Source organism: Papio anubis, chromosome 12 (genome assembly GCF_008728515.1).
Source record: "Papio anubis isolate 15944 chromosome 12, Panubis1.0, whole genome shotgun sequence".
Taxonomy (NCBI): domain Eukaryota; kingdom Metazoa; phylum Chordata; class Mammalia; order Primates; family Cercopithecidae; genus Papio; species Papio anubis.
Genome location: NC_044987.1, coordinates 26314197 through 26331206, shown reverse-complemented (window position 1 = coordinate 26331206; position 17010 = coordinate 26314197). Strand labels below are relative to the sequence as shown.

At 40.3% G+C, this 17010-nt stretch overlaps 1 protein-coding gene across 1 annotated transcript in view; it reads left to right on the top strand.

Moving 5' to 3' along the window:
• Positions 1-17010, top strand: part of CUL5 (cullin 5) — a 105211-nt gene that overhangs the window by 10529 nt on the left and 77672 nt on the right. Inside the window, 1 exon segment of the mRNA XM_003910647.5 lies at positions 16821-16930. Coding sequence (XP_003910696.3) covers positions 16821-16930 — 110 coding nt within the window.

Below are 17010 nucleotides of genomic sequence, written 5' to 3'. Positions count from 1 at the left end.
ATAAAGAATACACTTGCATGGTTTTTGCTGGTAATTAGGGTAGTAGCGAGAACAACATGATAAGATGTTCAAGGCCAGATGCGGAGGCTCACGCCTGTAATTCCAGCATTTTGAGGAGCCCAGGTGGGAAGATCGCATGAGCCCAGGAGTTCAAGACCAGTCTGGGCAACACAGTAAGAACTCGTCTCTACAAAATATTTAAGAATTATCCAGGCATGTTGGTACACGCCTATAGTCTCAGCTACATGGGAGGCTGAGGAGGAGGATTGCTTGAGCACAGAAGATCAAGGCTGCAGTAAGCAATGTTCATGCTACTGCACTCTAGCCTGGGCGACAGAGTGAGACACTGTCTCAAAAAAAAAAAAAAAAGAGTGTTCGGAAGGTGGAACCACTATTTTACTCACTTATTTACAACAGAAAATAATTTTCCCCAAAAAACTGCGTTTGACTGTTTTTTGTTGAATGTTCTATCTCTGCCACATGTTGACATTTCAGCCAAATCCCATAGCTTTCCTGGGCTCTTCTTAAAAGTCTGGTTATTCCAAATTAAAATTACAGTCGCATAGCCAATCAGAGTGTCTCTTCTACCATCTGAAGACTTTGTCTCTGGTTGTGCAGAGAGGAATGGAGGAAGGGCATTTTTCTTAGGTTGGTTTGGGAGGCCTCTCTGAGGTGACATTGGAGCTGAGACCTGAATGATCTACATTCTAAGGCAAAGGTCTTAAGGTGCAGTGATGAGCTTGGCCTGTTTGAGGAACACCTTTAAAAGGTTGCTGCGGGCCGGTCGCGGTGGCTCACGCCTGTAATCCCAGCACTTTGGGAGGCCGAGGCAGGTGGATCATGAGGTCAGGAGATCGAGACCATGGTGAAACCCCGTCTCTACTAAAAATACAAAAAATTAGCGGGGCACGGTGGCGGGCGCCTGTAGTCCCAGCTACTCGGAGGCTGAGGCAGGAGAATGGCGTGAACCCGGGAGGCGGAGCTTGCAGTGAGCCGAGATTGCATCACTGCCCTTCAGCCTGGAGGACAGAGCGAGACTCCGCCTCAAAAAAAAAAAAAAAAAAAAAAAAAAAGTTGCTGTGGCTAGAACGTAGTGAGAATTACTGGTATTCAAATATATATAATCAGCCCTCAGTATTCATGAGTTCCATGTCTATGGATTCAACCAACCAAAGATTAAAGATACTCAGAAAAGGCCAGGCGCAGTGGCTCATGCCTATAATCTCAGCACTTTGGGAGGCTGAGGCAGGCAGATCACCTGAGGTCAGGAGTTCAAGAACAGCCTGGCCAACATGGTGAAACCCCATCTCTATTAAAAAAACACAAAAATTAGCTGAGCGTGATGGCACATGCCTGTAGTCGCAGCTACTCGGGAGGCTGAGGCAGGAGAATCATGTGAACCCAGGAGGCAGAGGTTGCAGTGAGCCGAGATCACTCCATTGCACTCCAGCCTGGGTGACAGAGTGAGACTATATCTCAAAAAAAAAAAAAAAAAGCAAACGAGAAATATCACATATATGCACTTAGTATGGCACCTGCACACATTTATTTTTATTAAGCTACCTCACTTTTGTTGATATAAGAAAGGTTTTATGAATCCCTAATAGATGCAAGTAGTGTACTTGCAATATAACAGTGGTTATGAGCTCAGCCTCTGGAGCCACACTGCTTAGGTTGGTCTCCAGGTTCTGCCATTTGCTAGCTGTGTGATATTGGGCAAGTTACTTAACATCTCTATGCCTCAGTTTCTGTATCTATAAATAACAGTAATCTAAAAAAAAACCTCAGAAAAAAAATTGCATCTGTATTGAATATGTACAGATCTTTTTTCTTATAATTCCCTAAACAATACAGTATAGCAGCTATTTTCATAGCATTTACACTATAGTAGGTATTATAAGTAATTTAGAGATGATATAAAGTATATGGGAGGATGTGCATGGGTAATAAGCAAATGCTGTGACATTTTATATCAGGGACTTGAACATCTATGGGTTTTGGTGTCCCGAGGGGTGGGGTGTGGTGAGGTGGGTCCTAGAATCATTTCCCCACATATACCAAGGGACAACTGTACAGTAGTTTGATTCTTTTGGATAGTGGGGATTGGCAAATGAGGGTTTAAAATCACATAACTGGGAGCAATAGTGGCTTCATAAACAGTAAGGGAACCCACACATTCAAATGACTAACCTCATAATTTACATGAATTATCTAAAACATGCCAACTGGCTTCCTTTGGTAAAGTTATTAGAGTGCTATTAATTGGATATACAGTCATTTACTGCATATTGATGTTTTGGTCAACAACAAATCACATACATAATGGTGGTCTTATAGGATTATAGGAGGGGGAGCTAAAAACTTCCTATTGTCTGGCAATCTTTATTGTAGCCCTTATAATGTAGTAGCGCAGTAACATATCACTTGTGTCTGTGGCGATGCTGATGTACTTGAACCTATTGTGCTGCCACTCTTATAAAAGTCTAGCACATATAATTGTATATAGTACATAATCTTTAGATAATAGGATAATAAAATTATTGTTCTCCTAATAATAACAAATGACTGTGTTACTGGTTTATGTATATCTTAGTCCATTGAGACTGGGTAATTTATAAAGAAAAGATTTATTTGGCCCACAGTTCTGTAGGCTGGTGAGGTCCTCAGCCTGCTTCTACTCATGGCAGAAGGTGAAGGGGATCCTGTGTGTGTAGAGATCACATGGCAAGAAAGGAAGCAGGAGAGCGGGGAGAGGTACCAGACTCTTTTTAATAACCAGCTCTCAGGGAGCTAGCAGAGTGAGAACTCACTCACTGCTCACCACCCTGCCCCCACCCCCACTGGCATTAATCTGTTCATGAGGGATCCACCACCATGACCCAACACTTTTCATTAGGCCCGCTTACAATATTGGGGATCAAATTTCAACATAAGGCTTGGTGGGCAAACATCCAAACTGTAGCAGTACATTTTCGGTTATGTACTTGTTACTGTTTTTTCAGAGTGTGTACCCTCTAATAAATTTAAAAGGTAACTGTAAAATAGCCTCAGTCAGGTCATTTAGGAGGCATTCCAGAAGAAGGCTTTGTTATCATAGATGACAGCGCCATTCAGGATAGTGTTCCTGAAGACTTTCTAGTGGGACAAGATGTGAAGGTTGAAGACAGTGGTAGTGATGATCCTGACGCTGTGGAGTCCTAGGCTAGTGTGTGTGTCTGTCTTAGTTTTTAATGAAAAAGTTTAAAAAGCCTTTTTTTAATAGAAAAGTTTATAGAATAAGGGTATAAAGAAAGTAAATATGTTTGTGCAGCTGTATAATGTGTTTGTGATTGTTTTTGTTTTTTTTTTCTTAAAATAGAGACAGGGTCTCACCATGTTGCCCAGGCTGGTCTCAAACTCCTGAGCTCTAGTGATCCTTGCACCTCAGCCTCCCAAAGGGCTAGAATTAGAGGCGTGAGCCACGGTGCCTGGCCATGTGTTTGTGTTTCAAGATAAGTGTTACTTACAAAAAAGTCAAAAAGTTTTCCAAAAAGAGGAAAGGTTTTTTAAAGTTAAAAAGTTACAATAAGCTTAAATTAATTTATTATTGAAGAAAAATATTTTTGTATAATTTAGCATAGCCTAATTGTTTATGAAGTGTACAGTAATATATGGTAATGTCCTAGGCCTTCACATGCACTCACCACTCACTCACTGACTCACCTAGAGCATCTTCCAGTCCTGCAGGCTCCATTCATGGTGAGTGCCCGATTTAGGTGTACCACTTTTTATTTTTCATACTGTATTTTTGCTGTACCTTTTCTATGTTTAGATACACAAATACTTACCATTTTGTTCTAATTGCCTCCAGCTTCAGTACAGTTACATGCTGTATGGGTTGGTAGCCTAGGATAATAGACTATACCATATAGCTTAAGTGTGTAGTAGGCTCTATCATTAGATTTGTGTAAGTACATGCTGTTATTTTCACACAACGATGAAATTGCTTAATGATGCATTTCTCAGAACGTCATTAAGTGACGCATGGCTGTAATCCACAATCAGTGTGGTAGGAACTTCACAAATCTTAAAACAACTAAACTGTGGTTGTGTGGTGTTCAAAATGTTATGGGCATGTAAAAGTAAGGTGATTTTAAAAATGCCATTAATTCTATGGATGCCATTATTTCTTGCTTTTCCTTCAGCTTGTGTTTTCACTTTAGCTTTTCTTAAACCTTTGTCATAAGCAAGATGTCGCAAGATATACAGCAATAATAACAAATTCTTTGTTTCCTTGTTTTGTTTTTAAATTTTATTTTTATTTTAAATTTTATTTTTCTTACTCTGTCACTCAGGCTGGAGTGCAGTGGCATGATCATAGCTCACTGCAGCGTTGAATTCCCGAACTTAAGCAGTGCTCTTGCCTCAGCCTCTGGAGTAGTAGTCCGCCACTAGACCCAGCTAATATTTTATTTTATGTTACTATGTTATGTTATGTTATGTTATGTTATGTTATGTTACATTATGTTATTTTTGTAGAGATGGGTTCTCGTTATGTTGCCCAGGCTGGTTTCAAACTCCTGGACTCAAGTGATTCTCCCACCTTGACCACCCACAGTAATGGGATTACAGGCATGAGCCACGCCACCCAGTTATTTATTTATTTTTCAGAGATAGGGTCTCACTTTTGTTCCTCAGTCTGAAATGCAGTGGCATGATCATAGCTCACTGCAGCCTCCAACTCCTGGGCTCAAGCAGTTGTCACGCCTCAGCCTCTGGAGTAGCTATGACTGCGGGTGCGCCCCACCATGCCCTTCCATCCTTCTATCTATCTATCGCGCTCTCTCTCTCTCTACCTATATCTGTCTGTCTGTCTGTCTGTCTATCCATCTGTCTGCTGTCTGTCTATCCATCCATCCATCCATCCATTCACCCATCCATTCTTAGAGATGGGGTCTTGCTATGATGCCCAGGCTGGTCTTGAAATCCTGGCCTCAAGTGATCCTCCCACCTTGGTCTCCCAAAATGCTGAGATTATATGCATGAGCCCCCTCTGTTTTCTTTTAGACGTTTTCTTTTTTTTTTTTTTTGAGACAGAGTCTTGCTCTGTCGCCCAGGCTGGAGTGCAGTGGCCGGATCTCAGCTCACTGCAAGCTCCGCCTCCCGGGTTCACGCCATTCTTCTGCCTCAGCCTCCCGAGTAGCTGGGACCACAGGCGCCCGCCACCTTGCCTGGCTAGTTTTTTGTATTTTTTAGTAGAGACGGGGTTTCACCGTGTTAGCCAGGATTGTCTCCATCTCCTGACCTCGTGATCCGCCAGTCTCAGCCTCCCAAAGTGCTGGGATTACAGGCTTGAGCCACCGCGCCCAGCCTAAATGTTTTCTTTTAAACATTTGACATCATTAAAATATTGCCATAATATTGCTTCTATGATTTGATGTGGTATGTTTTTGTCCCATGAGTTATGTAGGGATTTCTGGGTGTTTTCAGGGCAAACCAATAGGTCAACATTTGTATTATTTTGTTGTAGAGTAAGTGAATTATTTAAAAATGATTCCATTTGAATCATTTTGCAAGCCAGTGGATTTTTCTATTTTTGTTTACATTCTTGTGTTTAAACATTCTTAATTTTTAACATGATACCAAATATTATATTTCTACACCATTATATATCTGCTCTTTTACTCATAACCTGGTAAAGTGGGATTGTTACAGATGCACCAATTGCTTGAAAATGCACTCTTAAATTTCAATGGGGGATGTGCATTTTTGTAAGCAATAATATGTTCTAGAAAGATCTATATGACATCTTATATTTCTGGCTGATAACACCTACCCCCACCCCAAACACTTTTTTTTTTTCTAAGCCAGTTAACACAGGATCCAAACACATTTTTAAAAATTAAGTTATTTTTCTGTAATCCACCCTCCCTCCTTGGTTTGGGCAAATGATGGTACAGTATTTAGGCCTGAAGCCTTAGTTCTGTGCTTTTGAGATACAAATTTTCTAACTTTCTCTGAGCCAGTGGTTCAAGACTACAGTGAGCAATGATGGTGCCACTGCACTCCAGCCTAGGTGACAGCAAGACCCCATCTCTAAAAAAAAAGTCAATTATAAAATTGAGTTGTTTTGCTTTTCTTATGGATTTTTTGGTTCTTTACATATTCTGGATGAGAGCCTTTTTTGGATATACATATTAGAAATATCCTTTCCTAGCCTGGTGTGGTGGCTCACGCCTGTAATCCTAGCACTTTGAGAGGCCAAGGCAGGTGGATCACCTGAGGTCAGGAGTTCAAGACCAGCCTAACCAACATGGTGAAACCCCACCTCTACTAAAAATACAAAATTAGCCAGGCATGGCGACGCATGCCTGTAATCCCAGCTACTTAGGAAGCTGAGGCAGGAGAATGAGAATCATTGAACCAGGGAGGCAGAGGTTGTGGTGAGCCAAGATCTTGCCATTGCACTCCAGCCTGGGCAACGAACAAAACTCTGTATTAAAGAAAAAAAAAAAAAGGCAATATCTCCTCCACTCTGTGGGCTGCCTTTTCACTCCTTTAATGGTGTCTTTTAATGGCTAAAGTTATTTTTAATATAGTGCAGTTTATAAATTTTTTTCCGTTTATGGTTAGTGCTTGGTTTTAAGGTCATATGAACAAGTTCAGATTTCTACTTGTATTAATATTTTATTAGATTTTTAAAAGCAAAAACAAAATTTTAAAATTCTTTTTACAGATTGAGTCTTAAGAATATATCTTGGGTGTCTGGTTCAACTTAGTGTTTGAAAAAAGAAAAAAACAAAGAATATGTACTGGGACCCTTCGGGAGTCCGTGTACTACAGTTAAAGGAACACTATACTAGAATGCGAGTTGCTTGAGGACTTTTCATTTATGTGCGCTGGTGCACAGTAGAGTCTCAGATGTTTGTTCAATGAATAAATGTAATAAATGACAAGCTCCCCAAAATAAACTCTTTTATCAGTTTTATTATTTTTGCTTTTTCCTTAAAATTGTTTGGGTTTCAAAAAATACAAGTATTGCTAGAATTTGTTTGAAATTTTTTTCCTTTATAAAAGGAACTGAAAAGTTTAAAGGGAATGTGGTATGAAATTTTTTATTTCAGTGGAAAGAGATATTTAGCTTCTTGGAAAACAGTGTCCTCCTCCTCCTCCTACACCATGTTTGGAAAGAAATGTATCTTATGTAGTGATGTTTCCACCATATGGTTTCTAGATAATTGTCACTAAATTTTATAATCATAGGTCTTTGCAGTTTACTCTATAAGCCTGACGAAATTAAGCCAAGGACTGGATCTGGCCCATGGATTAGAAGCCCATTCATTCCTTATCCAGGAAAGGACCAGAGAATAGTTAATTAAGAATGTGGCTTTAATCGAGCTAAATTTCTTGGATTTGATTTCCTGTCTTGCCACTTATTTTGCCTGTAATTTTAGACAAATAATCTAACTTAATCTCAGGTTGCACAGTGTGCATAAAATGTGAATAGGCCAGGCACAGTGATCATGCCTGTAATCCCAGCAGTTTGGGAAGCTGAGGCAGGAGGGCTACTTGATCATTTGAGGCCAAGAGTTTGAACATGCAGTGAGCTGTGATTATGCCACTGCACTCTAGCCTAGGCAACAGAGCAAAATCCTGTCTCAAAAATAATAATAATAAAGGAATAATATCACTGAACACATAGGATAGTTATAAAGATTAATTCATACTTGTAAACTATTTGGAACAGTACAGCACCTAACACATAATTAGCAGTCAGATATTATAAAGTAAAATAATCACAGCAATGCAGTGGTTTACGCATCTACACTGAAGATTATTGTGAAGCTAAATAATAGAAGATACAAATGCTGAACTAAAATGTATTTACAGATGTCAGATATTCAAACCATTCGTGTTAATGGAAATGTAAGGAAAATCAAAAGAAGTGTTTTATACAACAAATAACACACGTACAAAATTTGTTGGCCTTTATGATCCCCAATTAGTGAAATGCCATATATTTGCAGTGAAAAAAATAGTAGAAAATCTTGCAGTGAAATGATTAAACAAAGACAATAGAAATGATAGATTTTTGCTAAATTCCATCCTTCCATAATCTCAGTTTCAAGCATCCTACTTGATGTACCTGGTACCACCCTGTCTTTCTGACTCTCTCTAGTGCTTTTATTCCGACAGCCCACCTCCATTACTAAAGCCTTCAGTTCACTGACTCTACCAACTTATCGTTTAATGTCTTATATCGTGGTTTATAGTTTTCATCAAATTAGACAACATTTTTGCATTTTTCTTCAAATATTCGCTATACCCTTACATCAAGATTCCAGTTATGTGTAGGTTAGGCCATTTGATGTTCCACAGCTTACTGATACTCATTTAAAAAATATTTTATTTCTGTGATGTTCATGCCTTCCCCTACCTTTTTGGTTATATAGAATATGTATAATAGCTGACTTAATGTCCTTGTTTACTGAATGTAACACCTGTGTTATTTCTGGGTCAGCTTCTTTTGATGTTTTTTTTTCCTCTTGGTGATAGGTTATATTTTCCTGTTTCTTTGCATGCTTGGTAGTTTTTAACTGGATGTCAGACACTGTGAGTATATGTTTTAGGGGCCTGATTTTAAACATTTTCTCTAAATAGTTTTGGATTTGGCTGTGATTCAGTTAGGTAGCTTGGAATCAGTTTGATCCTTTTGAAGCTTACCTTTAAGTTTTGTTAGAGTGTGTCCAGAATACCACTCAGAGTAGGGCTACTTTGGCTCCACTGTAGACTCAGTAACTTTCTGTGGACTCTACCCAATGCCTGGCACTTTAAGGAGTGTTTCCACTCTGGCTGGTGGCAACATTAACTGTTTCTGGCCCTGTGTGCGCTCTTCTGATTGTTCTGCCCGTCCCTTCCTAATGGTTCTTCCCCCGTCTCATATAGTTTTCTCACACCCAGGTACAGGTTAGTACTCAGCCACAGGCTGCAAGGGCCTTCTCTATAGATATCCAGAGCTCCCTTGGTGCCACGAATTCTAGTCACCTCAGCCTTTTCAAACTCTGAACTCTGTCTCTTAAATGTAGTGAAACCACCAGCCGCTGTTTGGGTTTACCCTCCTTGAGATGAGGCCTGGAGACACTCTTCTAGGCAGTATTTTGGACATTTGTAGCACTCACCTCATTTGTTTTTCTTTTCTCAGGAAGCACTGTCCTGCCCTGCCTTTTGGTTTTCTAGTTGTTTAGGCAGGAGGGAAAATCTGGTTCCTGTTATTCTGTCATGATTGGAAGCAGAAGTCTCTTGTTCTTTTCATCTTGAAGTCCATTTTCTCCCCCTTACCCAACAAAAATTCTCTTCTCAATCATTATAATCATTCTCTTCAATACACCTTTCACTTCCTTGCCCCTGTCTTACTCCGCTTGGGAAAAGTGTTCAGCCCTGGTCAAATCTGTCTCCACTTTTCAGTGCCAGTACCTGACAGCTGAATGTCACTGGACAAAAAGACACAGCCATGCTGTTTGCACCTTAAATTCATGACCACAGTGAGGCCAGTCATACTGCATTTCCAGAGTCACTTGTTCTTCCACTTTCCTAGATGTATTTTTCACATCTTTTCTATCAACATTCTGGCATTTCCTCCCCCGTCTTCTCAGGCATTGTCCTTGTTTCCACATCACTGGGAAATTAAAGCAATAAAATATGAACTTCTCAGTCATATGACATCTATCCTTGTACCAGCCCCTACATGGACATTCTTTTACCTTCTCCTCTTAGCCTGTAGTCACTTCCTCCACGTACGCACTAGATCCCATTCCCTCTTGCCTACCCAGTGCAATTTAAATTCACTAGCAGTTTCTCTCCCTTTCCCCACATCATTAACATTTCATTATATCCTGGAACGTTCCTATCAGCATACAATCATACTGTATCCTAGCTTTAAAAAATTACTATTTTGGCCAGGCGTGGTGGCTCATGTTTGTAATCCCAGCACTTTGGGAGGCCGAGGCGGGTGGATCACGAGGTCAGGAGTTCAAGACCAGCCTGGCCAATATGATGAAACCCTGTCTCTACTAAAAATAGAAAAATTGGCTGGGCGTGGTGGCAGGCGCCTATAGCCCCAGCTACTCGGGAGACTGAGGCAGGAAAATCACTTGAACTCAGGAGGCGGAGGTTGCAATGAGTGGAGATCAGGCCACTGCACTCCAGCCTGAACAACAGAGCGAGACTCCGTCTCAAAAAAAAAAGAAATTATTATTTTTTTACTTCCTCTCGCCCTATCAATTACCACGCCAATTCTTTGCTCTCTTACATAGAAAAAATTGTGAAGGAAGTTGTCTGTACTCTCTCCAGTTTTCCTCTTCTCTATTTATTTTTGTTTTTATTTACTTATTTATTTTCTGAGATAAGGTCTCACCGTCGCCCAGGCTGGAGTGCAGTGGCGCCATCATGGCTCACTGCAACCTCCACCTCCAAGCCTTAGTAGCTGAGATTATAGGTGCCACCATGCCCGGCTAATTTTTTTTTTTTTTTCCTTTGAGACAGTCTCCCTCTGCTGCCCAGGCTGGAGTACAGTGGCACAATCTCGGTTCACTGCAACGTCCGCCTCCCAGGTTCAAGCAATTCTCCTGCCTCAGCCTCCCAAGTAGCTGGAATTACCGGGTCTCACCACCACACCTGGCTGGTTTTTGTATTTTCAGTAGAGACACGGTTTTACCATGTAGGTCAGGCTGGTCTTGAACTCCTGACCTCAAGTCATCCACCCACCCCCGGCCTCCCAAAGAGCTGGGATTACAGGTGCGAGCCACCGTTTCCGGCCAAATTTTTTGTATTTTTGGTAGAGACAGGGTGTTGCCATGTTGCCCAGGCTGGTCTCGAACTCCTGGGCTCAAGTGATCCGCCCGCCTCGGCCTCCCAGTTTTGGGAATTACAGGCGTGAACCATTGTGCCTGGCTCCTCGTTCTCTCTTAATTCCACTCTTTATTCCACTAACCTGGGTTTTGTCCTTACTACTCTGCAAAAACTTCTGTGGACAAACTTTCAGTGATTTCCATATTGCTGTTTCAGTGGTTATCTTACCTAATCTGTCAGGAGAATTTCTTAAAATCGATTATTCTGTCTTTCCGATATACTTTATTCACTTTTTGTCCAGAATACCATACTTTTGGTTTTCTTGCCACCTGTGCTGTGGTTGCTCTTTCTGTCTCCTTTGCTAGTTCTTACCCCTCTCCACCTCTTGATGTTGGATACCTAAGACCTCACGCTTGGGTCTCTGTCTTTATTTATCACTTCTCTCACAGTGATCTCATCCAACAACAGGTTTTAAAACCCATTTGTATTCTGATGACTTCAAGTTTTTATTTTGATAGGCCTTTTAAATTCTAGATTTCCATATTGAACTGCCTATTCAACATTTTCACATGAATGTCTAATAGATACGTTAAATGTAATACATCTAAAACCAGTCTCACAAGCTTTCCGTCATAAGCCTGTCAAATCTTCTTTTATTCTAGTTGATGGTAGTGCCACACTTATTGGACAAAAGCCTTAAAGTCATGCTTTACTCCATTTTCTCATATCTCAGATGCTTACTGTCAGGAAGTCCTATTAATACCACCTCTTGGGCATCTGAAATCGAACCACTTCTCGTACCTCCATTGCTATCACCTCAGTCCAGGTCACCAACAGTGCTTTCTAATCCTACACCCAGTTTTAACCCTTGCACCTTATAATGCATTCTCAACATAGTAATGAGGTAGATTTTAAAATGTAAATAATATTATGACACTTCAGGCCAGGCGTGGTGGATCACGCATGTAATCCCAGCACTTTGGGAGGATGAGGTGGGCGGATCACGAGGTCAGGAGTTCGAGACCAGCCTGGCCAACATGGTGAAACCCTGTCTCTACTAAAATACAAAAATTAACTGAGCGTGGTGGTGCACATCTGTAATCCCAGCTACTCAGGAGGCTGAGGCAGGAGAATTGCTCGAACCCAGTAGGCAGAGGTTGCAGTGAGCCGAGATCGTGCCATTGCACTCCAGCCTGGGCAATAGAGTAAGACTCCGTCTCAAAAAAAAAAAAAAAAAAGAAAGAGATTATGATGCTTCTTGCTCAGAGTCTTTTAATGGCTCTTCATCTCACTTATAGTAGAAACCAAAGGCTTTATAATGGCCTTCAGGGTCCTACAAGATTCTGCTCAGTAATATCCAGGAAGCTAAGTTACTTCTATGACCTTATCTGCTCTCTCCGCTTTCTTTACTTTGCTCTACCTTGAATATATTAAGCATGCTTCTACCTTAATGTTCTTTGCATTGGCTGCTTTCTCTGCCTAGAATACTCTTTTTTCCAGATATTCCCCCATTGCCAACTCCCTGTTGACTTCCTGCGGCCCATCTGTGTGAGAAGAGTGCTTATGAGGGGATTAGTTGTGCTGTGAGGAGTGAAGGATAGAGGGGCAGGAGTATGGCAAATGTTGAAGTTCTCTAAAGAGCCAGTGAATGAGAAAATTCTAGACTTACTAGCGACTGTTGAGTCCAGCCTATTTGCTATTCTGAATAATAATGAAGGAATTCAAGAAACTTTGTAGCAAGTTAATAGAGATGAGGCAGCCTTCAGTTAGTCAGTGAAAATGTATGTAAATCAAGGTTCATAGTCTGAAGATTCCTTTCTTATTAATAAGGCATTCTCTTTTGTAGATATTGGATTTGGTGTCCCGCCGCTTAGTTATGATTTAATGATACGCTCTTCAGATTAATAGAGAATAGGTCAAAGAACTACTTGAGCATCATTTTTGGAATCTATTATAAAAGTTTAATAGAAAACATTTAATTATTAAATTCCTTTTAAAATTGAGTATTAGAGGAAAGAGTTTATTATGTGCTCCATCAAAAGGGAGAGCAAAAATATGTTCCCTGGTACTTAACAATGTCTGTTAGGCAATTTCAGAGCCTAACCAGTGTTTAATTTATCTCTAGTATCTCTCTACTGTGGTCCTCTGCATCTTTTTTTATTTTAATTGCAGGACTTACACTATGTTTAATTTTATAATTAAAATTAACAAAAGTGCTTGTAGAAGTAGACTTAGTTGAAATTAGAAAGTATCCTCTTATGAAAAGAGTATTCTGTTTCTCCATGTCAATCAAGAAAAGTGAGTTCTTTCCATGGTTCTTTCATGTTTGTTCATTTGCACACCTTTTCCTCGTAGGGAAGAATAAAAGAAGAAAATGAGGGTTACAGGAAAATAATAAAAAGTAGAAAAAGTAATGTGAGGCCAGGCATAGAGTTAGTATACAAAGTATATGCCACAGGATCGTAATTCTGACTGAATTTCCCAGTAGCCAACACTAAGAGGAGAGTGAAGTTACTTACATGATTCATTTAAGTCCATAAGGTAAAAAGAAACTAGTTGTTCAGGAAAGAAGCATGGCTAATACCAGTACTAAGTTTTTAGTGGATATCTCCCATGGGTCCTTATAATAATAATACAGTGTCTGGGTGCGGTGGCTCACACCTGTAATCCTAGCACTTTGGGAAGCCAACATGGGTGGATCACCTGAGGTTGAGAGTTTGAGACCAGCCTGATCAACATGGAGAAACCCTGTCTCTACTAAAAATACAAAATTAGCCGGGCATGGTGGTGCATGCCTGTAAAGTTACTTGGGAGGCTGAGGAGGAGAATTGCTTGAACCCGGGAAGCGGAGGTTGCAGTGAGTTTAGATCACGCCACTGCGCTCCAGCCTGGGCAACAAGAGCGAAACTCTGTCTCAAAAAAAAAAAAGAATACAGTGTGATAGAAGCAGGCGCCTGGAACAAGACAGTGTATTAACTTTCAGGATGAACTATGTTTGCGAATATATGCAGCATTCGTAAGAGTATGATGTAAATGTGTGGTTCTTAACCTAGTTTGGGTCATAGTCCATCTAACATTTTTATCATGAATTTGATAAACATGCAGATTGTGGACCAACTTCAAGAGATTCTGATCCAATAGGCCTGAGGTAGGTTTTAGGAATCTGTATGTGTAATCACCACCTCAGATGATTTTCATGTAGGTTGTTGTCAGATCATACATTGAGAAACTGTTTCAGTGTTATAATTTCAGGGAGTTTGCATATTCCACACAATCAGTATATGCGTCTCAGGTTCTTAACCTGAGCAATGTCCTCAACAGATTTGTATAATTGAAAAATAATCATGAGTCCAGGCCTAGTGGCTCATGCCTGTAATTCTAGCGCTTTGGAAGGCTGAGGAGGGCGGATCACATGAATCCAGGAGTTCGAGACCAGCTTGGCCAACATGGCGAAACCTCGTCTCTACTAAAAATACAAAAATTAGCCAGGTGTGATGGTGCATGTCTAATCCCAGCTGCTCGGAGGCTGAGGCATCAAAATCACCTGACCTTGGGAGGCAGAGGCTATAGTGAGCCAAGATTATGCCACTGCACTCCAGCCTGGGCAACAGAACGAGACTGTGTCTCAAAAAAAAAAAAAAGGACAGTCATGAGTTTCATAGGGTGTTTGGTGCTGGTGTACTAGAAAATTAGGTTTTACATTTAAGTCTTTAATCCATCTTGAGTTAATTTTTGCATATGGTGTAAGAAAGGTGTCTCTGGTTTTACTTTTCTGCATATGGCTAGCCAGTTATCCCAGCACCATTTATTGAATAGGGAGTCCTTTCTCTGTTGCTTGTGTCAGGTTTGTTGAAGATCAGTTAGTTGTAGGTGTGTGGTCTTATTTCTAGGCTCTATTCTGTTCCATTGGTCTATGTATATGTTCTTGTATCAGTACATGCTGTTTTTTGGTTACTGCAGTGCTGTAGTATAAAGACACATGTACACATATGTTCATCACAGTACTATTCATTCTAACAAAGACGTGAAATCACCCCCAATGCCCATCAGTGATAGACTGGATAAAGAAAATGTGGTACATACACACCATGGAATAGTATACAGCCATTAAAAAAAACGAGATCATGTCCTTTGCAGGGACATGGATGGAGCTGGAGGCCATTTTCCTTACCAAACTAATGCAGGAACAGAAGACCAAATACTGCATGTTCTTGCTTATAAGTGGGAGCTAAATGATGAGAACACATGGATACATAGAGGAAACAACACACACTAGGGCCTACCAGAGGGTGAAGGGTGGGAGGAGGGAGAGGATCAGGAAAAATAATCAGTTAATCCTAGGTAATGAAATAATCTGTACAACAAATCCCCATGACACAAGTTTACCTTTGTAACAAACCTGCAAATCCTACACATGTACCCCTAAACTTAAAAGTTAAAAAAAAAAAAAGAAAATTAATGACTTTTGTTGAAATTTATTGGCCAAAATAAATCAGATGGTCCTAGTTCAGTGGCTCACTCCTATAACCTCAGCATTTTGGGAGACCGAGGTGAGTGCACACGTGTAGTCCCAGCTACTTGGGAGGCTGAGGCAGGAGAATTGCTTGAGCCGAGGGGGTCAAGGCTACAGTTAGCTATGATCACTCCACTGCACTGCAGCCTGGGTGACAGAGCAAGACCCTGTCTCAAAAACAAACAAAAAACAAATCACATGGTCACACTTAACTTGAAAAGGAGTACTAAACTAATGACTAACACATATGGGGTCTCTCTCTCCCTTTGTTTTTGGTAATGTAATTGATTATTTTTTTCCTAATATTGCCCTAGTTTTACATTCCAGAGATAAACTGTATCATTATGAGGTCTGATTGTTTTGATATGCCACTTGTTTGATTTGATAATATTTATTTAGATTTTTGCATTTTTCTTCTCTGGTAAGATTGGCCTAGACTTTCCATTTCTTATGCTTTTCTCAACAGTTCAGTGTCAGGGTTTTTTGTTAGCATTATCAAAGGAGATGGGGATTTTTCTGTTTTCTTTTTCTCCTCAGTTTTCAGAGTTTATATAGATTTCCAATATACTTTTTGGGAGGAGTTTAGGACAACTACAAAAATAGACTATACAGGCTCCATATAAGACCACTCTCACTTCTGACACCAACTGTTAGTTTGGGGGATTCCCAAAACCACTCTCAGGTTTGATAATTCATTAGAAAGGCTCATAGCGTTTAGTGAAAGCTGTTGTACCCATAGTTAGGATTTGTTATAGGGAAAGGATTTGGATAAGATCAGCCAAAGGAAGAGACTCATAGGGCAGAGTTTAGGAGGGTTCCAAATACAGAGCTTATCTTGCTCTCTTCCGATGTGATCAGGACACATTTCTCTCCCGGCATCAATGTGTGACAGTATGCATGAGTACCACCAAATAGGGAAGCTTACCCAACCTTTACTGTCGAGTTTTTGTAGAGGTTATTCACATAGGTGTGATTGATTAATTGCTCACAGGGATTTCAGTCTCCATGTTGACTGACCCTGTGTGACCCCAGACCCCTATCTCAAGTTACATTGTTCGTCTTTCCGATTGGTCACCCTCCACCTAGGATTATATAGGTGTGGACAGTCCCCTCTCTGAATTGCATTATTAGCCTATCCAGTATGACCCAAGGCCTCCCAGACAAAGACACACTTTTTAGACGTAACTTTCTAAGTGTCCAGAGATTATCTACTAGAAGCCAAGAGGAAAGACCAGACTGTCTCTTTGGACAAGGCCAAATTCTTCACTAGACACATTTGTACAATTAATTTTTCTCTTTTATGATTGTCTTCCTGTGATTCCTCAATAACAGATTAAGCCTGTAGGGATTCCATTATGGAAAACTGGTTCATTTAAATTTGAGCCCTTCATTTCTCTAGCTGTCTCATAAAAATTACAGGATACTTTTTATTTAACTGCATTTAAATTAAACTCCCTTTTATCTTTTTTCCCCCCCCAAGAATAAAGGTTCTCTTCAGTTTGAAGACAAATGGGATTTTATGCGCCCGATTGTTTTGAAGCTTTTACGCCAGGAATCTGTTACAAAACAGCAGTGGTTTGATCTGTTTTCGTAAGTACCCAGTTTGCTAACATAAAGTAAATTTTGGTGATGTCTTTCCATACCCAAATGGAATGTGTAACTCTAGGTTG